The 23,305-nt window shown below is 36.1% G+C and overlaps 2 protein-coding genes across 2 annotated transcripts; both read right to left on the bottom strand.

Annotated features, from left to right (window-relative positions):
* Positions 1–943: 943 nt before the first annotated feature.
* Positions 944–1,894, bottom strand: LOC122200505 (olfactory receptor 52A5-like). The gene has a single exon (XM_042906167.1). The coding sequence runs from the start codon at positions 1,892–1,894 to the stop codon at positions 944–946; it is 951 nt and encodes a 316-aa protein (XP_042762101.1).
* A 15,801-nt stretch (positions 1,895–17,695) lies between these two features.
* LOC122201224 (olfactory receptor 52A5-like) lies at positions 17,696–18,647 on the bottom strand. The gene is given in 2 exon segments (XM_042907140.1): positions 17,696–17,719; positions 17,721–18,647. Coding segments are annotated over 2 exon segments (951 nt in total).
* Positions 18,648–23,305: the final 4,658 nt, after the last annotated feature.

The raw sequence follows: 23,305 nt of genomic DNA, 5'->3' as shown, positions 1-23,305 counted from the left end.
CTAAATGCAATGGGGCATCCAGGATGGGACCCAGTGGTGGTGGGGGGGCGGGTGGTGAAGAAGAAATTAGGTAAAAATTTAAAAAATGAATAAAATATGAACTTTAGTAAATTATAATGTACCCATATTGATTCACTGATCATAACAATTCCAATACAGAATTAAACATCTGAACCCTCATAGCGCTCAGATGAAAGTAAGTCAGAAAATAAGTTAAAAGATTTTCATCTTTTAATAATAAAATGATGATGAAGATGAGGTGGAGGAGAAAGATTACTGAAATCAAAATTAGATGACAAAGAAGTAGTTAGTTCATGATCATTGAAGTTATCAACTTTAAAATGAACTTATGTTTTTAAAGAACTGCATGATCTTAAAATTTTCAATCAGAGGGTAACCACTTAAATTTACTTGTTTTTGAGAAACTTCCTCACTGAAAGATTGAAGAAAATCCTTCACTGACTAAACCAGAAACAAGTCTTCATGTTTTCTGCCTTTTATGTCATCTATTGATTAATTAATTCTGTATCCATAAAAAGTGAAATTGTTTAAATAGGAATTAGAGCCTGTCTCCAATGTAAAACCTAAAACTTTATATGTCAGCAGCACAAACAAACTGGAAACAGCACAGAATGTGACTCAAACTAGTATTTCTCAAAATAAATTTTTATTATTTGACAAAAGATAAATGAGATATCAAGGTGAATCTTTATTTTTTTTAATTTTTTAATGTTTTTATTTATTTTTGGGAGACAGAGAAAGAGAGAAAGAGCGAGCATGAGTGGAAGAGGGGCAGAGAGAGAGGGAGACACAGAATTTGAAGCAGATTCCAGGCTCTGAGCTGTCAGCACAGAGCCCCATGCGGGGCTCAAATTCATGAGCTGTGAGATCATGACCTGAGCCGAAGTCATCTGCTTAACTGATTGAGTCACCCAGGCACCCCTTAAGATGGATATTTAAAGTGGAAAATCTTACACACTCGATCTCGAATCTGTTTGGTTTTCACCCCATACACAATAGGATTGAGCAAAGGAGGGACAAGCAGATAAAGGTTGGACAGAAGAATATGAATGTAGGGTGGAATGTGGAACCCGAACCTGTGTGTAAAGAAGGAGAAGAAAGCCAGGAGATAAAACTCAAGGAAGACACAAATATGGGCAATGCATGTGTTAAAGGCTTTGAGCCTAGATTCTCTCTGAGGCAGATTGAAGACAGTTATAAATATTCGGATGTAGGAGAGTGTGATGAAGATTATGTCAAATCCAAGTATAGTGAAAGCCACAAACAGACCATAGATCTTGTTGATTTGAATATCTTCTGCTGCCAACTTCACGACGGCCATGTGCTCACAGTATGAATGGGAGACCACAGCGGTCCAGTAGTGTTTCAGCCGACATTTGATGAGGATGAGACATGGAGCTACAAGGAGGGCTGCTCTGAGTGTCACTGCAACCCCAATCTGAGTGAGGAGTTGGTGGCTAAAGATGATTGCATGTCTCAGGGGATCACAGATGGCCACATAGCGGTCCAGGGCCATGGCCAGCAGAATTCCTGATTCAATGGATTGGAAGGTGTGGATGAGCCACATCTGAAGGAGACAGGCATCGAAATATATGTCTGGTAAATGGAACCAGAATATTCCTAGCATTTTGGGTAGGATGCAGGTACTGAGAGCAATGTCTGTTGCTCCAAGCATTGCCAGGAAGAGGTACATGGGCTCATGGAGGCTGCGTTCCGATTTGATGATGACCAGGAGCAGGGAATTCCCAAACAGAGCAGTGATGTACATGGCACAGAAAGGAATTCCAATCCAGAACTGCACAGATTCTAAGCCAGGGATCCCGACCAGTGTCAACACTGAGGGCATGAAGACTGTGCCATTGAGCTTGAACATGTGGCCTTGGAGTTGCCTGATTTATGCTTCAAGTTTTGTTTTGTGTTTCTCTCTTCTTTATTTGTTCTCATGTAGACATTCCTAGAAACAAAAATTGAATGTGTCTTTAAAGGGCATTTTTTTCAAGTATACATGTTTATTGATGCTGTAAGTCTAGGGATGCACATACAGGCTCCCTAAATTCTCTCTTTTTCTCTTTCTCTTTCTCTCTCTCCCTCTCAACAAGGGCACACAAATATACACAACAATTCAATATGCAAAGCAGACCCACTCATACCTGGTGATGTATGTGCATTTGTGTGCATTTATAAGTTAAGGATATTAGTTTAGTTTTATAATAGGTTCAGGAACTTACGATGTTACATATATCAATTTGGTTTTAGCCAAGAGAAATTCATAGATAGTCATTTAGTGTGCAGTGAACACAAAGACAAAGAAAAAAAGAGGAACATTCGCCATTTCAAGCAGTATGCTGTACCATGGGAAAATAGGAAGTTATAAAGTAGTGATTTTGACCTTAGAGATAACAATATTTGCATCATTGTAATAAAAAGCTAAATATCTCTGTGCCTAGGAAAGGAAAACTTAATATTATTAAGATGTAACTTATTGTCGACTTGATGTATATAAGCAATGTAACCCCAGTCAAAATCCCATCAGGTTATTTTGTGTATACATACATCTCTGCCTCAGTTAATATGGAAAGGCAAAAGGCTCAGAATAGCAACACACACTGAAGAAGAGCACAGTTGGAGCACTGACACTACTGGACTTTGAACTTAAAGATGCAGTGATCAAAACAGTGTGATCATGCAGAAGAATAGACAAATTGATGAGGGGAACAAAACTGAAGCCCACCCATAGGCACACATACTTGTAGTCAACTGATCTTTGACACAGGAACAAAGGCAATTTAATGGAGAAAAATAGTCTTTTCAAATAATCATGCTGAAGCCACTGCACATTCCACACACAAAAATAAAGGAATGTAGACACAGACTTTACACCTTTCACAAAAATTAACTCAGAGTGGATCACAGTATTTTTATTGATTTATTTATTTTGGGGCGTCCCCAGATGGCTCAGTTGGTTAAGCGTTGGACTCCTGGTTTCAGCTCAGGTCATGATCTCATGGTTTATGGGTCTGAGCCCCTTGTGGGGCTCTGTGCTGACAGCGTGGAGCCTGCTTGGGATCCTCTCCATTGCTCTCTGCCCTTCTCCCATTCGCATTCTCTCTCTCAAAAAACCTTAATTAATTGATTGATTGATTGATATTTTTAAAGAGAGTGAGAGAGAGTGCATGTGAGTGGGGGAGAGGCAGAGGAAGAGGGAGAGAAAATCTGAAGCAGACACCATGCCCAGTGCAGAGCTCCATGAGGGCCTTGATCTGAGGACAGTGAGATCATGACCTGATTCAAAATCAAGAGTTAGCCATTTAAGCAACTGCGCCACCCAGGCACTCCAGGTCATAATACTTTTAGATTGAGAATGCAAAACTATACAAAATTTAAAAGAGACAATAGGATAAAATCTAGGAGATCTTGGCTTTGAAAGTCACCTTTTAGTTAACATTAAAGGTATGATCAGTGAAAAAACGAATTAATAAGCTGACCTTCATTAAATTTGGAAATCATCTGCTCTGTGAAAGACATTGTTAAGAGAATAAAATGACAAAGCATAGGCAGGGAGAATATATTTGCAAAGCACATATTTGAAATAAGGACTTTTACTCCAAAATATACAAAGAACTCTTAAAACTCAACAATAAGAAAATGACCAAAAATCTGAACAGAAACCTCACTGAAGAGGATATATAGATGACAGATAAGCATAGAAAAAATGCGCATCCTAGTTCACTGGGGAATTTCAAATTAAAATAACAATATAATACTACCACACACCTATTAGAATGGCTAAAATTTAAGAGTCTGATATATTAAATGCTGGTGAGGAGGTGGAGAAACAAGAATTCTCATTCATTAATGGTGAAGATGCAAAATGGTACAGCTACTTTGGAAGATAGCATACAAAGCTAAGCCTAGGCTTATCACGAAGTCCAATAATTATGCTCCTAAGTATTAACCCAAGAAAATTGAAAATTTATGTAAGCACAAAACTTGTGCATGAATATTAATAGCATCTGTATTCACAATTGCCAAAACTTGGAAGCAACCATATCTCTACCAGTAGGTGAACGTGTAAACAAGCCATGATACACCCCTATGATGAAATACTCAGTGATAAAAAGAAATGAACTGTCAAGTTACAAAAGATATGTAGAAACTTTAAATCCATATTGCTAAGTCAATGAGGCAGTTCCTAAAAAAGCTACATACATGTGATCCCTGCTATATCATATTCTGGAAAAATAAAACCACAGAGACAATAACAAGATCAGCAGTCACCAGGGTTTCAGAGAGAAAAGAGAAGGATGAATAGATGGAACCCAGGGCCTTTTTAAGACAGAAGAATATTCTACATGATACCGTAATTATGGATATTACATACATTTGTCCAAACACAAAGAAATGTACAATACAAAGAATGAGCCCTAATGTAAACTATGAACTTTATTTAATAATTATCTACTTGCTCAACTTTTGTAACAAATGTATCACACTAATGCAATATGTTAATTACCAGAGAAAATGTAGGATGGCAGAGGAAGACAGGGTATATAGAAACTCTATACTTCCTGTACGGTGTTTCTGTAAACCTGAAACTAATCTAAAAATAAAGCCTATTAAAAATAAAGTTAAATATACACACATAGGGGTCTATAGCAGAGCTTACATCATAGTATTTTAAACAAATATTAACCCCAGAAATGGACCCTAGTGAAATATTCTCCAGTATCCCCAGATAAAATTAGATGTTTTAGAAATAAACAGCACAAATAAAATTGATGACATCAAATGACAAACTAGACAGATTTTGAAATAAAGAAATCTCGATGCAGGGATAAAATTTTTTATCAAAATTCAGATATACACATTTTGTACAGAAAATTGTAATTGTAATAATAATGGCCTAAAATGAAAAGTTATAATGTATCGTATTTCTCTTGGAAAACTTCCTCATATTAATATCTGATCGATAAATAATATTCTTTCAAAGAATAGATGGTAATTACTGATTCTAAACAAGATAATTTTTGTAAAATAAATCTGAAAATATCAAATGACATAAGTACTTAAAATATAACAGAAAATACTGAAAATGTATTTGTTCAATGAAATTCAATTACTATGATTTATTGATGAAAAATACTTTTCTTATATTTCTTATTAAAGTGATTGTATTCTTTACATAGAATCTAATTTTTCTTTGGTTTCATGAGTAGGATAAAATTCCTAGAACACACAAAAGCGTCTAATAAAGCCAGAAATAAAGGCTAAAATTGCCCCAAACTAGGTAACGCTCAACAAGAAAATTAAAATTTTGTGGAACTGTCTTCTTTAATCAAAGTGCGGTATTTCCCCACTTCCCTCACCCACCTCTTTCCCATTTCTATTAAATACCTGCTCCTATAAAACCCACCCTTGGAAATTAATGCACAGTTGAGTGGCCTATTTACTGTCATTCATTCTGCTGTGAGAGTGTTAGTATTTGTTCCAATTTAAACATTTGCTTGCAAATCACATAACTATGACATTATCACATTCAGTTGGATGTTTTCCTTCTCTTGGGTACACTATTGCGATAGAATTCAGTTAAGTTCAATATCCCTTTACTGAGTACCTCCTATATAAAAGACAATGTGCCGGGGGCTGAGTAAACACATTACTACTGCAGAATTTGCCTGCAGCAGACAATGAGGCTGCACCCCTGTTGACCCCTTTATGTCGCAGCTCTATTTTCCCAATGGAACATCCGGCCCTGTGCTTAGACTATACTATGCATTCAGACCCCACGTCTTCAACGTAAGAAGGTTGTTGATCTTTAACATAGATGTCAAACATTAGTTTTATTGTTATCATTTGTAATGACAAAGTTTGGTAGGAATGACTCAATTAATTTCGGGTTCTTTGGGCCCTTCCTCTGGCAAAGCTAATCCTTCCCCAAGAAGCTGCAGGTAGGATGTAGATATATGAGGCGTTCTACACAAATTGCCCCCTTGTTTGTTTCGTTTCAACACATGCAAAATACTAAGTCTAAATGCATTCTCCTTTGAAAGGACGTAAATTGTGCATATATACAAACTTTAGGTGGTTTTTACCAAGATAATCTCTGTATTGAAGGATCAATTAATTGAAAACTTCAACCTTCCTGATTCTCTAAGAATTTGCCTCAGTGATTACTGGGTAATCGAGGACTCAGATGAATCTGAAATCACTGATATGCAGCCATTCTTTTAGTCTAGCTCTCAGAATCCATGGTCAGGAACCTTGTGTTGATTCTCTGGATCGATCTAATTGTTCTGTTCCTGGCTCTTCATATTCTTCTCACATTGCTTACATCCCTAAACACATCTACTCTACTCTGTTACTACCCTATCTCTCTCTGTGTCTCTCAATCTCCCTCCCTGTCTCTCAATCTCTCTCCATCTCTCTCTCTCTCTCTCTCTCTCTCTCTCTCTCTCTCTCTCTCACACACACACACACACACACACACACTTTAAAAATTTGTCCAAGCAGGTCCATTTCAGTTATTGATAATGTGTATAGTTCCTTTTCTCTTTCTAGCGTGGGAAGGGAGATGATTAATCTCCAGAGAAACTTTCTTCCCACCTTCATCATCTCGTTTCTCACACTTGCTAATCACTTTCTTTGGTATTCTCTATTAGTTCTAAGGGAGCCAGTGTTCATCTGTGACCACACCACGCTACACCCACACCCACCTGAAGGAAGCTTTATTCTAAGGATGACTTAATATCTAAGGGAAAGCTAATTTCTATTCACATGAGGATTTATTGGATCCTAAAATCAAACAATCTTATATGTACATGGAAAAGACTCAACCCCCTGGCATTCCTTATATGATTCATCATAAAAACCTTCAGCTTTGACCTCTCTGCTACCTTGTATGCTATTAATTCGTTAGCAGTAAACATCTATTGAGTCGGTTTAAATTTTTACAAAATAATACAGAGAGATAGATGTATGAAATGAATGCTTTTCAAATAGACGTTAAAACTCTAATTCCAGGGCACCTGGGTGACTTAGTCGGTTAAGTGCCCAACTCTTGATATCAGCTCAGATTGTTATCTCAAAGTTGTGATCTCTTGAGATCGGACCCCGTGTCAGGCTCTGCACTGACAGTGCAAAGCCTCCTTGGGATTCTCTCTCTCCTCCCCTCCCACATGCGCTCGTGCATGCTCTCTCTCTCTCTCTCTCTCTCTCTCTCTCTCAAAATAGATACAGAAACTAAAACCCAAAATAACTCTAATTCTACTCAAGGTGGACTTCTACTTCTTACTTTTGTTGGATGATAATAGATTTTCTTCTTTTAGTTGGTTGTATAAACTTCATTTCAGAGGTATGAAGTTCTGATTGTAAAGGAGCCAAAAAAAAAAATCTGCAGTTTAAATCCCTTAGTCTTTAAAGGGCTTTTAAAATCCAAAGATTTTGTTTGTTGGGTTTCTTTGTTTGATTTGTTGTTTAAATCAAACTCATCATGGCTGACTAAAGAACATGCCAACATCCCTGACTAAGTATATCCCTGTCGTTAATTCTCATGATTAACTAACTCCCCATACCTTCACAAAGGTCCTTAGTGGGAGGTCAGTATTCTTAGTTTGCTACCATTACATCTTCAATCACCTTCAATCAAGGTCTCCTTTGGGTAATACCACTCATGTACATCACCTTCCATCCCTCAGTGCTTAAGACCAATCTATCCTGTATTCTCATTGGTCAATACAGTCCTAAAATTGTTGTCTACCCACCTCATTCTTTTATCTGTGCCTATGTATCAGCCAACAAATTCTTTTAGAATTTTTCTGTCTTGGTAATATATAGAATATAACTTGTTGAGTGAGATTATTGGCTTCAAATTACATTCATCTAAATTTTCCAAATTAAAAAAAGGTAAATGACTAAAAGGCGCAGAATTTTTATATGTAGAGTACAGAAATAAAAGGTGAAAGGGAACAAGTATTCCTGTATCTGGATTTTATTTTTCTGTCCTGGCAGAAACAATAATATACTTATTATGTTTTAATGATCAGGAATGAGGAAAATAAGGTCTTTTACTTTGTTTTGCTATTTTTTAAATCTCCATGAATAAAAGCTTTCACTCATGTTTGACACTCATAGAACTTCATAAAACTATCACATAAACTTGCACATCATCTGGAAATGTATACAAAAGACATTATTCAATCACAAGTTACTCATCATAATTTGCATTCTGATAAATATCTCATTTTTATTTCCAGCATGTTGTGGTCACATGTTTATTTTTCTCTCCTATTCAGGGCCACTATCTCTTCCTAATTCACATTCTTCTCTTACTTTTTATTCATGATATGATACATTAGCTACTCCTCGGTCAAGTGACAAAATAAACTTTGCCTCTTTAATTACCATCAGTCTGTGTCTGAAAATCTCAAAATGTGATCATACTTTGTTTCCATCATAACCTATCTTGATTTTTCTTCTGTCTCAACATACCCTTCCTTTGTTCTTTTGTCTGACTCTGTTTACACTGTTGATACCATGAATTCCACTGACAGCTATATTCATGACTCTCCTTATTATTCTAGGTGTCTTCTTCTGGCAATATTACCCAGCCCCACAGCTACGCTGATCACTGAAAAATCAGAAATACATATTGCTTTTCCATAAATTTAACTTGACAATAGAACTCAAACATCAAACTGCCTTTTAAACAGTTCTACCATGGTGAAAAAGAAATAGAACAGATTTAAAGATTTTTTTGAATTGAATTCACTTTTCTTAATGCTGTTGACAGGACTTTCTTCCATATACTCCTTCTTCTTGTTGACTTATCGAGTAGACAATACCTATCTTAAAATGTTTAGGAAGATAATTCCTACCTTTAATTCCAGTTCATCACTCACCTTGCCAACAAAATGAAGATGAAAAGTGACTCATAAGATTGTTGAGATTGGGAAAAGTGTTAGTTATAGGAGAGTCTTTTTTTTTTAACCTTTGGTGGGCTCTCTCTGCATCTCTTTTTCTAAGACTCTGTATCTCTCTTTCTATCATTTTTATTTGTATCTCTCCAATATAGTCAAGAGTAGTATTTATCTTCGTACTTCTGATGCCACATTGTGGTTAACCTCATTGCTGACTGGCTGAGGCTGGATGGAAAAGTCCCTCTACTTCAGTGAGAAATGGGAAAAAAACACTTATTTTTTGCCTGATATTCTAGTATTCTCATTTAATCTAGCTTTACCAACCATGCAGCTAATATACCTCATTAGACCAAGACACCTATAAAGAGTTCTATTACTGTGCATAATTGTATATGCAGTAAAAAATCTCATTTTCTCCAGAAAAAAATAGATAACCTACCACTTCTTCAAACTCATTTATACATTTAGTGACTAAATGTATAGTTAGCATATAGGACGTGAACTTTAGTATATACTATTAACAGTGTTGTTTTTGTTACACTTAATTTAACCCTGCTATAAACTTACTGTCATAAGAAAACATATATTAGAATTTTAAAAACCATTTTATATTCTACAATTTTATTATACTTTCCTTTCCTTATAATACATTTTCCTTTAGATTTCCTCCTGTATCCAATACCTTTATTACATGACAAGTAATTATTATTCAACTCTTAGCTCAAGAATCATCCCCTCTATGAAGTATCTCATTATGTTCTTTTTTTAAGTTTATTTATTTATATTGAGAGAGAGAGAGAGAGAGAGAGAGAACATGCACGAGGGAGGGGCAAGCCTGACACTAGGCTTGACCCCATGAACTTCAAGATCATGACGTGAGCTGAAATCAAGAGTCAGAAGCTTAGCTGACTGAGCCACCCAGGCACCCCTCATCTCCTGATGTTCTTAAGCAGAAATCCAAATTCTTCCTTTATGCTCTCCAATGTAAGACAATGACTAGTTACTGAGTGCACCCTAATAGGAATTAATTAATTTAGCAGTTTAATTTCCCTGGATATGTTTAATATCAAAAAACACATCAAATTTAATGTGGAAGCAAAGCCATTTGTTCTATTTCCAGGAGTATATCTGCATAGAGAAGGATTAGAAAACACAAAGAACCAGTTTAAGAAAAATGTTAGGAATTTTATTTTATGTGTAAGCTTTCTTTGTTCCCACTTCTGCATTATCTTTATAGATTCACCTGAGTCAGAATGCATACCTGCTTTAATGAAAGATCCACAGACATTAAGTATGGATGAGAGAAGAAAAGAAAGGTGAAAAATGTTCTTCCAAGAATATTTTTCCAAGAACATTTTTCTGGGTCAAAATATATGTTGGGTCAGATCTGATAAGTGAATTACTTATTTCCCTTCAAGGATTCTGCTTGGAGTGACTTCTTATGCACAATTATAAGGTGCAATTACCCCACACTTCCTTTGGATCCTTTCTAAATATTTATCTAGATCTCAGAGCCACTTATGAGAACACGTACTCACAAGTTTAATTCTTCTGCCTTCTTATGTGCACTTACTTACTCATATGGTGTAGTTATAAACTATTTAGATAAAAAAACACAAAGTTTTTAATGTAAAAAATTATTTCCACTGAGAGAAATATAGTGTTAGCAGCTAGGCAAGACTGTGATGCAATTCTCCCGAGTAATGAAGAAGTGATCAGTTATGTTCCCTGTGGTCAACACAATTAGATTTATTTGCTTCTTAATTTTTTTTGGCATAAAGATATATTTAAAAAATCCAAAACGTGTTTGCCTCTATTCCCTGAATCTTAGCTGTTTCTGTTCCTATCCCACAAAGTTTTTACAGAAGAGATCTCAGTCTTTGCCTGACACTGAAGTTAGTAACAAACGGGGCAAATAATGCCATCGTATAACATACAGGCTTTCAATGAACTCTAAAATTGAATATATCAGGGCACCTTGGTGGCTCAGTCAATTAAACATCTGACTCTTGGTTTCGACTCAGGTTATGATCTCACAGTTCATAAGTTCAAGGTCTGAATCTGGGCACTGCTGGCAGTGTGGAAACTGCTTGGGATTCTCTCTCTTTCTCCCCCTCTCTCTGCCCTTCTTTTGCTTGTTCTCTCTCTCTCTCTCTCTCAAAATAAATAAATAAATAAACTTTAAAGTTGAATATATCATGAAGTTGAAAAAGAGAGGTAGAAATAGTCTTTCCAACAATAGCTGATTGTGTTGAACTATCTATTTGAACCCATGGATTTTTTTCCACATAATTTGAGACACCACGCTGGTGGCAGTCAATTTTAATGAACTAATGGTAGGCAACTCCAAATATCCAGAATCTGCTACTCAGACTTTCATTTGGGTTGGCTCATAGAAGCATCTTACTGTTATTATATCAGAAAACTGTAATTTTATTTATTTTTTAATTTTTTAAGCTTTTTTTCTGAGAGAGACAGAGGCAGTGCAAATTGGGGAGAGGCAGAGAGAGAGAGAGAGAGAGAGGGAGAGAGAGAATCCCAAGTAGGCTCTGTGCTGCCAGCTGCACAGAGCCTGATGTGGGGCTCAAACTCACAAAACTGTGAGATCAAGACCTGAGTCAAAACCAAGAGTCAGATGCTTAACCAACTGAGCCACCCAGGTGTCCAGAAACTGTTATTTTAGACAAAAGTGAACTAAGCTGGTTCCTGATTCCTGCGCTGTCTCTAGTACATGTATTTACTATTTTACCTAGAATATCTTGTGGTATTAAAGTGTGGTTAATATAGACTTTGCTGTTTAAAATAGAAAAAGAGTTGCTGACTTGGAGAGAGTACTTTGTGGTTTCTGAGGGAAGCAAGATTTTCTCATAAATGTATAATTATTATTGTTATTGCTGTCACTGTTGTTTTTACCATTACAAAATCAACCAAGCCAGAAAGTTAGGAATGCTGCAGTTATAACTTTCTGAATAGAAATAATCTTATTAAACAAATAATGCATTTACACTTCCCTTTGGGCTTCCCAGTCTGAGAGGGGATAGAACATTTTGAACATTCAGAGACATTTCTAGTACAGTCTTAGATAACTATACTTCCTATTACTCATGACCACTTTTTGTGATTTCTTTGGGCCTTCTCATATTTGTGAAGTGATGGCATAGGCCTTAATCTTGAAACCCTTAGCCTGCCCTGCCTTAACTTTCCACAACTATGTGAGCTCACCAAAGAACTTCACATACACACGGAGAACCCAAAGAACATTCAGGTCAGGAAATGTGATGGAAGGCTTCATGAGAGGGTCTTGATCTTTCCTGTAGAAGCCTGATTGAAGAGAATAGGTTATAAGTACATAAAACACATATGTATATACTTGGGGCACCTGTGTGGCTCAGTTGGTTAAGCATCGACTTTAATTTAGGCTCAGGTCATAGTCACAGTGTTGAGATCTAGCCCCACGTCTGTGCTCATAGAGTTGAACCTGCTTGGAGTTCTCTCTCTCCCTCTCTTTCTATACCTCCCTCGCTCACACTTTCTCTTTCAAAGTAAATAAACATTAAAAATATGTATATACTTTATGAATTGTCATTTATACGTATATATCCTTTATGACTATATATAAAATATAGTATACGTATATATACTTCATGTAGTTTATAAATATCTTATTACTTTTTCCCAGTGTCCATAGACATTAATGTAAACTGAGGACAGTTCTCCAAATGCCGTGGATCATACACTTACATTCAATTATTTGAATGAGGTGTGAGGTGTGAAGTGTGAGGTGTGATGGGATTGGAAGAAGAGGAAGAGCAGTTTTGGAATTAAATAATGAATGCAAAGAGAATAGTCTAAGACTTGAATTTCTCCCCTAGTGATGTAAACATAATCTATTTTATCTGTTAAAGGGAAGATATGATAAAATAAAAGGAAAGTTATAACTTGTTAGTCAAACTGGTAGGACATTAAACATATTATTTTGTAGGACACTAAACATATTATTTAAATCTGTGCTATTTCTCTCCTTTATAGAAACAATACTTTTTAGAATTATCAAAACAACTCCATGTACAAAAGGACAGAACACATTATATAGGCCTAAATAAGTGATAGCTAATATGTGTACGGAATTCAAATTTTTAATCATTGGACACGTCTCACCTTTCTGCTATATAATTCTCTGATTTAACATTTCTCCATAGGTTTCAGCAATTTCTACAATATGATAAACTTTTATAAATCTAAGGGATCATTGAAAAGTCATATATGGAACTTATACAATTTATTTTAATGTGAGACAAAATTATAATAATTTGCCATTGTTTTTAAATTTTTTAAAAATTTTTATTTATTTTTGAGAGAGAGAGAGAGAGAGACAGAGCATGAGCGGGGAAGGGGCAAAGAGAGAGGGAGACACAGAATCTGAAGCAGGCTCCAGGCCCTGAGCTGTCAGCACACAGCCAAAGCGGGGCTTGAAGCCACAAACCGCGAGATCCTGACCTGAGCCGAAGCCAGACGCTTAACCGACTGAGCCACCCAGGCGCCCCAATGCCATTGTTTTTTAATATAAGACCAGTGGATACCTACTCCTAAAATGTTTTTATATTTCTAGGTGTGTTTTTCTTTCATTAACAATACCAAAAAAAAAAAAGCATTTCCCAAAACTTTTTGTCTCACCTTCCTTATAATTCAATAAGAAATTAAAGACATCGTGAAGGAGAATCCTTTCAGAGCATATTAAATTCTCCCCAATCACATTAATATATTATAAGCGAATTCAATTGAAAGTATATAAAAACTGTTATGCTGTACTTAAACGTTTTAAAATATTGAATATTTATATTTTCATATATATATAATATTCAAAATAATGAATATTTATGTTTTCATAGGAATTTTTATAATGCTATTACATTTATTTTTACATATTTCAACACTATACATCCTATTTACCTAAAAGATATGTTATAAAAACAAGAATTAATTCATAAATTACTCAAAGTATATATTATATAATTCTTGATGAGCATAGAATTTAACCAAAGGAAATAAAATGTGTTGGTATAGCAGAAAACAGACTAAAAGCCATATATCATTAGTGTTACGTGGACATTTAGGAATCTGCCTTTTCTATTAAATGGATATTAGTTAAAAGAGTATCTTTGTACTAATTTTCCCCCAAAGTTAACATACTGTGAAATGCTGCCCAGGATGGTTTATCTTTTACCCAGGATGGTTTATCTAACTAAAATGACAGTCTTCAGAGTGCCAGGGTGGTTCAGTCAATTGAGTTTCTGACTCTTGATTTTGGCTCAGGTCATGATCTCAGGGTCATGAAATCGATCCCCACATCGGGCTCTGCACTGGGTGTGGCGCCTGTTTGAGGCAACCTCTCTCTCTCTCTTTCTCTCTCTCTCTCTCTCTCTCTCTCTCCCTCTGCCCCTCTCCAGCACTAACTTTCTCTCTCTCCCTTAAAAAAAAGTAAAAAGTAAAATGACATTCCTCTATTTCATGAGTAACAATTACACTTCCCCTTAGACCTAACCTTGCAACAGAATGCCCCCTAATATCTTTGTTTCTTTCCCTTTGCCGTCATACTAAACTACCGATAAGTAAAATGTGAAAAATTCAGCCCATTAAATGATGCATCTTACAGGTAACCAGTGTCATCACAAATCCACCAATGTGTTACTTAGTAAATACCTGTTGATCCTACAATCAGTAACTCTCTGAGTACTATGCTAGATATTTGAGAAAGTGAAACTTTAGGCCATGTTTTCAGTTACTCATTATATTCAGACAGAATCTTGTGTGACCAGAAAATAATAGAAAACTAAAGCTTTGTAGTAATATTTAGATGGTATAGTACTAACAATGCATAAATAAAAGCATTCTAAACATAACCCAGAATTTGCAAAGTGATGTCTTCCTAAAGCCTTCAGAGAAAGATGTAAAATAATGGTTGAAGAACGGCATGCAATTTTCAAGGCTAGAAAGATTAGTTCTAGAGGAATTGGGATATTGTTTGAAAATACTGTGAGGTTTGGGGAGCGAGAGTATGCAGCAAACTCTAGCGATATGCAGCATCAACAGAACTCATGCTCAGAGGTGGGGAGTTTCAGTGAAACCTATACCATCAGGTTCTACAGCTTTGGTGAGTCAGGGATTAATCAGATCTTTCCCTACCTTCAGAGCAGTTTATATCTACTTACAGAAGAAAAATCTAGACACAAAGAAAGGCTTTCAGTCTAAAAAAGGGTTAGTTCATATGATAAACTCAAGGTCACCGTGAATTTCACAACCCCATAAACTGAGTGTTCTACCTTGTGATGAAGGCATCTTTTAGGCTCATTGATACTGATGAGTTACTGCTCAAAGGCCATCTCAGAGGACAAAGTGCTAGAGAGTACAGACACGTACACTCCTGCACACATACACACTCACACCCATGTTACATAAATTATACCTGTATTTATTTTTCTACATATCAACCCAGATTGGAAACCTTGAGGTTCACTGATGCCTTCAGTAGAAATCCAAAACTACAGATTTCATCCTACTTTTCTTTTTTTTGGTACTTATAATTTCCACCCAAGCTGAGGAAATACATGCTCATCATCTCTAACATGCATTAAATATTTTATAGGGTTCATATAAGAATGAAACTAGATGTTGAATGAAATTTTATTCTTACATTTATTCAGTAAAATTGTATTTCTTATATACAAGGGTCAGAACCATATGAGGCATTGGAAATATGAAGATGAATTACTCAACATTTTTCTATATCATATTTATAGCCACCAAGTAGATATCTGTACTAGGGAGTTTTACTTCATAAATTAAACATTAGAATAAATGGATTTTATGGCTGTTTTTTTCCACCTAGACCATCCTTCAAAATTCCTTATGTCAGTGAATGCTACACTAAGTCAATGAAACCAGTAAAAGATAGTGCAAGTCACTATTTAGTGTCATATATATATATGACAAAAAGTTAAGTGACACTAAGTGGTAAATATTAAGTTATTAGACATCCAGTGTAATCCCCCAAACTATAGATACATTTTAAAATGATATGGTTTGAACTGTACACACTACTATAGATTGCAAAGAATAACACAGAGCCCAAAAGGAAACCTCAATTAAGTCACCCTGGGGAAGATACCAAGAAATTTCTGAGCCTAATCCTATAGAATGAAGATTCCACCCATAAAGGAATCAGAGACAGAGGCTCCAGGTAGAGGGTATATCACAATGAGTGTGAGACGTAAAAGTAACAGAGATGGAGATATCTCTTGAAGAGATTAATGTCTTAAAAGCAAGAAAAAAATGTCCAATTGGAAAAATCCTGACTTCTGGCACTATACAGATTATTGATCATCTTTGAAATTAATGGGCAGTGCAACGTTAATAGTGAAAACCCCACACAATTTTGTGTGTGACAGATGACCAAGTCTCCATGAGAAAAATTTATTCCAAAATCTGAACACATTAATATAATGAAGTTGCTACTTTTTTCCCTCATAAATTCTGACACTATAGTTCATCAACCAAACACAATGCGAACATACCAGGTTTATATCAAAGCATGATGTGAACATGCACTACCCAAGAGTTAGGATATAGAATGAGAGAGAGGGTCGAAATCTACATCTCATACTGTTATATCATTAGGCCATCGTCATGCATCTCCCTTACATAGTTGTCGTGACCAGCCTGCTGACTTTTACATTTAAATTTTTTATTTATTTTATTATTATGATTGCTATAATAAAGTTATAAAACTTGCTATTTAAAATATTATTTTGCTTATTTATAAGGTCTTACCACAAAAGAAGCAAGTAAGCTCACTGCTAATCATTCCACATTTACTTCATTTGTCTTCAGTTCAAATTTCTCTATTGGAATGTAATGTATTTAATAAATATATTATATATGACCCCATAGAAGGCTGTGTGAAATACTATGGGGGGAAAGAAGAAATTATGATTACATTTTGATACATAAATTAAAAATCTCAATCTGCACTTAATGCTTAATTCATGATCACTCAGTAAAGAACTTTAGGATGATGAAGTGTGATCATAAATGATAGTAAATAAATGAAAGATTTAGTTTCATATACATTAGTATGATAATATATTATACTGAATTTCTTATGTAGTAGCAAAAAGGCCATTTGATGTTTGTAAACAAAGGGCAAATATTAATATTTAATTTGATTTTAAGAAATGTCTGTCTTAGTGACTGAGGGCTGATTGAGCTTCAAAAATGTATTCATAACTTTTGTCTGTCATGTGTGGAATAGATATGATTATCTCTGTGTGTTTCAATTAATTTTGTATCTGAAACAAGTGAAAATTTTATTTTCTTTATTTTTTTAATGTTTATTCATTTTTGAGACAGAGAGAGACAGAGCATGAATGGGGGAGAGGCAGAGAGAGAGGGAGACACAATTGGAAGCAAGCTCCAGGCTCTGAGCCATCAGCCCAGAGCCCGACGCAGGGCTCGAACTCATGGACTGTGAGATCGTGACCTGAGCTGAAGTCGGACGCTCAACCGACTGAGCCACCCAGGCGCCCCAAAAAAACAAGTGAAAATTTTAAAATAGGAGTCAGAGCCTTACTTTCTTGAATGCAAAACTGTAATTTTATATTCCTGTGCACAATGAACTTGAGAAAACATAGACTTTAATCAACAATGTTTTTTTCACTGTTTTGTGGTTGTTTTTGTTTGAAATCAAGTAAGATAGTGAGAAATCAAAATGGATCCTTAGAGTGAAAAAATCTTGGACAACCGATCTCTAATCTGTTTGGTTTTCACCCCATACACAATAGGATTGAGCAAAGGAGGGACAAGCAGATAAAGGTTGGACAGAAGAATATGAATGTAGGGTGGAATGTGGAACCCAAACCTGTGTGTAAAGAAGGAGAAGAAACCTAGGAGATAAAACTCAAGGAAGACACAAATATGGGCAATGCATGTGTTAAAGGCTTTGAGCCTAGATTCTCTCTGAGGCAGATTGAAGACAGTTATAAATATTCGGATATAGGAGAGTATGATAACGATTATGTCAAATCCAAGTATAATGAAAGCCACAAACAGACCATAGATCTTGTTGATTTGAATATCTTCTGCTGCCAACTTCACGACGGCCATGTGCTCACAGTATGAATGGGAGACCACAGTGGTCCGGAAGTGTTTCAGCCGACATTTGATGAGGATGAGACATGGAGCTACAAGGAGGGCTGCTCTGAGTGTCACTGCAACCCCAATCTGAGTGAGGAGTTGGTGGCTAAAGATGATTGCATGTCTCAGGGGATCACAGATGGCCACATAGCGGTCCAGGGCCATGGCCAGCAGAATTCCTGATTCGATACACTGGAAGGTGTGGATGAGCCACATCTGAAAGAGACAGGCATCGAAATATATGTCTGGTAAATGGAACCAGAATATTCCTAGCATTTTGGGTAGGATGCAGGTACTGAGAGCAATGTCTGTTGCTCCAAGCATTGCCAGGAAGAGGTACATGGGCTCATGGAGGCTGCGTTCCGATTTGATGATGACCAGGAGCAGGGAATTCCCAAACAGAGCAGTGATGTACATGGCACAGAAAGGAATTCCAATCCAGAACTGCACAGATTCCAAGCCAGGGATCCCGACCAGTGTCAGCACTGAGGGCATGAAGACTGTGCCATTGAGCTTGAGCATGTTGGTTTTAGAGACTCTTGGTTTAGAGCTTCTGATTCAAAGTGCCAGTAGGCATTGAGTGTCTGTCTGCTGTTTTCTCTTCTCACTTGCATTCATACAATCAGAGGCTGAGTGTGGTTTCAATGGCAGTTTTTCAGACATAGTCATTTTTTGATGGGACAATTAAATGCGTCCAGGAATGCAGACACAGGCTCCCTAGATGAATTATCTTGGATAGGATTGGGGAATTTAACTGATGCTCTATGTTAAACTTCTTTCTTGTTTTTTTTTTACCAAAGAAGTTTAAAATCTTTCAGTCAGGCAGTTAGAAGTAAAATAACAATAATAACAATAATGAAACACTCACTCTTGAGGAGCTATTCTCTCTCTTATGCAAACAAGAAGTCATGAAGTGGGGACTTTGACCTCAGGAAGCAATGATCTGCCTGTGGCAATGCCACATGACAAGCTGTAGTGTAAAATTATGCATATGGAGCATGTAGAAGAGATTATAACAGTGTATTTACAATCTGCCTTTATCCCGAAGTTGGAATCTAAGGAAATTTTCTGAAAAAATGTAGATAAAATTTGATATTTTAGAGATAAATAATTCAAATAAAAATAAAATTTACCATGACAAAGAATAAATAAGACAAACTTAAGTTAGACTAAAGTGTTTTACAAGATTTTCTCATTGGAAAATTTATTTCTCATTTGAAAATTGAACTAGGGATATTTTTTTCTGATTGAATAAGAGCCCCAAATCAAATATTTCTCTGATTATTTCATCAAGAAGTTTTTCTATTATTAAAATAACATTTCCATTTTCATATGTATATAGGAAAACTGATCTTAATATTAGTTTATTAAAATAAATCAGAAAGTATCAAAACCATTGAACATCTATACTTCAAATATACTATGCAATAGTAAATAAGTAATTATATTTTTTCAGTGGGATTCAGGTTATGATATTATTTCTAATAAAAAATAACGAATTTTGGCACCTGGGTGGCTCAGTCAGTTAAGTGTCTGACTTGGCTCAGGTCACGATCTCACGGTTCATGGGTTCTAGTTCGTGTCAGGCTCTGTGCTGACAGCTCAGAGCCTGGAACCTGCTTCAGATTCTGTGTCTCCCACTCTCTGTGCCCCCCCCCCAAACTCATGCTCTGTCTCTCTGTGTCTCAAAAATAAACATCAAAAAAAAATTTTTAAATTACCAGTTTTAGCATATTTCTAATGAGCCACCTTTGGGAACTATTACCCAGCTAGACTCCCTGTACTCTGCCATCATTCTGCTCTAAAAGTGGCAGAACATGTTTTAAATTTGACGTGTGCAGGCAATTCCCCTATTTAAGCGTTAGTGTAATTTTTTTAAAGTTTATTTGCCTTTCACATACTGAAAGTAGGCACAATATTAATATGGAATTAAGTTAATTTCAACATCTTTTTATTGAATGCCTTTTACGAAGATGAAGTTCTGTGCCAAGATCAGGACGGCCAAACAACAAAGGTACAGAACTCACTTGTATCAGAACATGAGACTGAACTTGTTTGACTATCTTGGGGTTCTGTTTTCACACTGGGATATTTGGCCCTATGGTTCAACTATACCCTGCATCCAGTTCCTGGGTTTCTAACCTCTTGCTTAATGATAAAAAATCACTTTATAGATATTTGCAATAGCTATTCCTGGCCATTCCTCTAAATAATTTAATTCTTCTCTAAGAGCCTCTACTCCAAGGGGTCCACCGAGGCAAGATGTAGATATATAGACATTTTGACAAAATTTGTTCTCTCATTTGCTGAATTTCAATGAAAATACAATGCTAAGTCTTAACTTATATTCCTTTGGAAGGTAGAAAAAATGTGTATATATATGCAAAAGCTAGGTGGTCTCCTTCAAGATTATCTCTGTATTGAAAAATCAATTTAATTGAAAACCCCACTTGTGTGCTGCTCTAAGCATTTGCTTAGGTGATTACTAGGTAATCCAAGATTGAGAGAACTCCTTAGTCACTGATATGTGGTCATTCAATCAGTTTAGATCTCAGATATGTCCAGAATCTACAGACAGGAACCACTTGTAAACTCTCTGGACTGATCTAATTATTCTGTTCCTGACATTTGGTATTCCTCTTACTCACCCTTACTTTCCTAATCCTGACTATTCAATTCCCACCTCATCACACACACACACACACACACACACACACACACACACACACACCCCATTATCTAGAATATTTGTTCAATCAGGCACATTTTAATTATAAGTATATGATGTACTGATTTTTTTTTCTCTCTGAAGTGAGAAGAAGAACTTAGTTTCCAAGGAAACTGTCTTCTCGCCAGTCCATCTTTACTTTTTCACACTTACTGAGCCTTTTGGTGTCTCCGTCAGCTGTGACACAGCACAGTTGGGCTATGACCACAACATACAAGAGTCAACAGTACCTGAAGGAGGCTTTGCTCTGAGGATGACTTAATGCCAAAGGGAAAGCTGATTTCTCCTCTGATGGGGATTTATTGCACCCCAGCATCCTAGAATCTTATGTTTGGGAAGTACTCTATAAAGCTTCACAATTGATTATATGATTCCTCATGGAACATTTGTTTTTGACCACTTGGCCTCTTAGTGCACTATTAGTTCTACCAAAAGGTGAATGTCTAAGGAGTTAGTTTATATTTTTATAAAATTACTTAGAGAGATAGATATATTAAATGACTATTTCTCCTACTATCTTCTTGAAGCCTGCAATCCCACCCAGTGTGATGTTTACTTTTTACTCAATTTGGGTGAACAGAGATTTTCTTCCTTCAACAGGCTTGTGCAAAATTATTTTGGGGGCATCATGGAAACCCCATTGTAAATGAAACCAAAATTCCATCCACCACAGTACTCCCTCAGTCCTTTAAGGGCTATAAATTCAAAAGCTTTGTGTATTTGTTTGCTTAAAATCACCACTCCTCTTTACTCACTAAGGAATACACCAATCTCTCTGACCATATAGCTCTGCTTCATTAATTCTCATTTTCAAGCCCCAGAACCTCACAGAAATCCTTAATGTGAAACCCATATTCTCACTGGTTACCGTTGCTGCCATTACCACCTCTTTCTGATTCACATTTCTCTCACGTTTTACTCATGCTATAATGCATTAGCTGCTCCTTTGCCACCTGACACCACATCCTTGCTCCTTTCACTGTCTACGCCCCTGTGCCTGAATATCTCACATTATAATCTATATATTCTGTTTTTCCAACAGAGAAGCTTAATGATATTGGAGAAAAATCACGATTCTGGAAGGATTCCCATGAAAATCCTGTAGCTTTTAATTCCCTGGCTGATTTCCAGCCATTTCTATTCATAAATTTCACCCCCCCCCTCAACTCTATAAATAGCTCCTCTCTCTTGATGGTAAGATGTTGGTTACAATGTTACAAACTCTCACTTCTTTCCCTCTGGCATCCTTTACTCCAGCAGAAAGGGAAGCTCTTCTCTGGCGGCTACTATTCCTAATTATGTTCTCTTCTAAAAAATTAGCTTTTTTGTTTGTTCATTAGCTTTCTCCCCAAACCCTGTATTTTCTTTTCCTTCCGACATATGGGTTTTTTTTTTTTTATGTTACAGGTTTAAACACATTTTGTTATAATATGTGTCATGGTTTCCTCCTGCGAACGTTCTCTATCTTATTCTAATTGCCACTGTAATCCTTCCATGAATCACTATGACCAGCTGTATTTCTTAAATCAATAAGTGATTTTCCACACCATTCTCATAAACCTTTGTATCCATAACTCTTTAAAGTCCATTTTTTTCTGGAAAAAATTTAAATGGCACTTCAATGAAATTACGATAAATTTTCAGAAGACTGTTGATATTTGTTCAGTAGTCATTATATTTTCTCTTTGAAATGCGTTTTTCCTTTCTGTGTCACATTCTAACCTATTTTTCTTCCTGTCTCAAAATACCCTCTCCTTGTTGCTTTATATTGTTGATGCCACAACTTCCATTAATAACTGTATTCCTCTCCATGGATCTCTTTCTACTCATTCTATATATCCCTCTTGTCCAGAAATATTACCGAATCCTTAGTTGCAATAACCACGGATTAAGAGTACATAACTATCACCTCTCCATAAATCTAACCTAAAGACAAGACATACTCATTAAATCCCCTGTGTAACAGTCCCAGCTGTGGTGAAGGTCCTCTGTTTCAGGGAGCAGGGAGAATTAGTGAAAAATCTGATTTGGGTTTTAGATTTATGTATCTTTATTTAATCCAGACTTGCCAGTCACCTAGCCAATATACCTCACTAGGTTCAGGACTCTTGTAACTAGAGCTTTTATTGCGCATAGCTGGAGATGGCGGGGGGAAATCCTAAATTCCTGTAGAAGAAAATAGAATAACTAGCCATCTTTCAAATCCAGTGGTATATTCAGTGATGAAAAGCTTAGGAATAGGCAATTTCCTAATTTCCTAATTTCACTATTTCCATATGTGCTATTAATATGATTGCTAACTCTCACTGAATCACCCTTGCAAACTTATCTGTCACGTTGAAACGTATGCTAGAATTCTGCAAAGTAATTCATTCCTGTGCTTCTATCGTTTCCTTCAGGTTTCCTCCTACCCTTCCTGGTCTTTCTTGTCTGCCAAATACTTATTATTAAA

The sequence above is a fragment of the Panthera leo genome, chromosome D1 (assembly GCF_018350215.1).
Source record: "Panthera leo isolate Ple1 chromosome D1, P.leo_Ple1_pat1.1, whole genome shotgun sequence".
In the NCBI taxonomy this organism is placed as follows: domain Eukaryota; kingdom Metazoa; phylum Chordata; class Mammalia; order Carnivora; family Felidae; genus Panthera; species Panthera leo.
This window is presented reverse-complemented; position numbering and strand designations above follow the sequence as displayed.

Coding starts and splice junctions, on each gene's coding strand:
- LOC122200505 (XM_042906167.1), bottom strand. CDS start 1,894: ATGTTCAAGCTCAATGGCACAGTCTTCATGCCCTCAGTGTTGACACTG.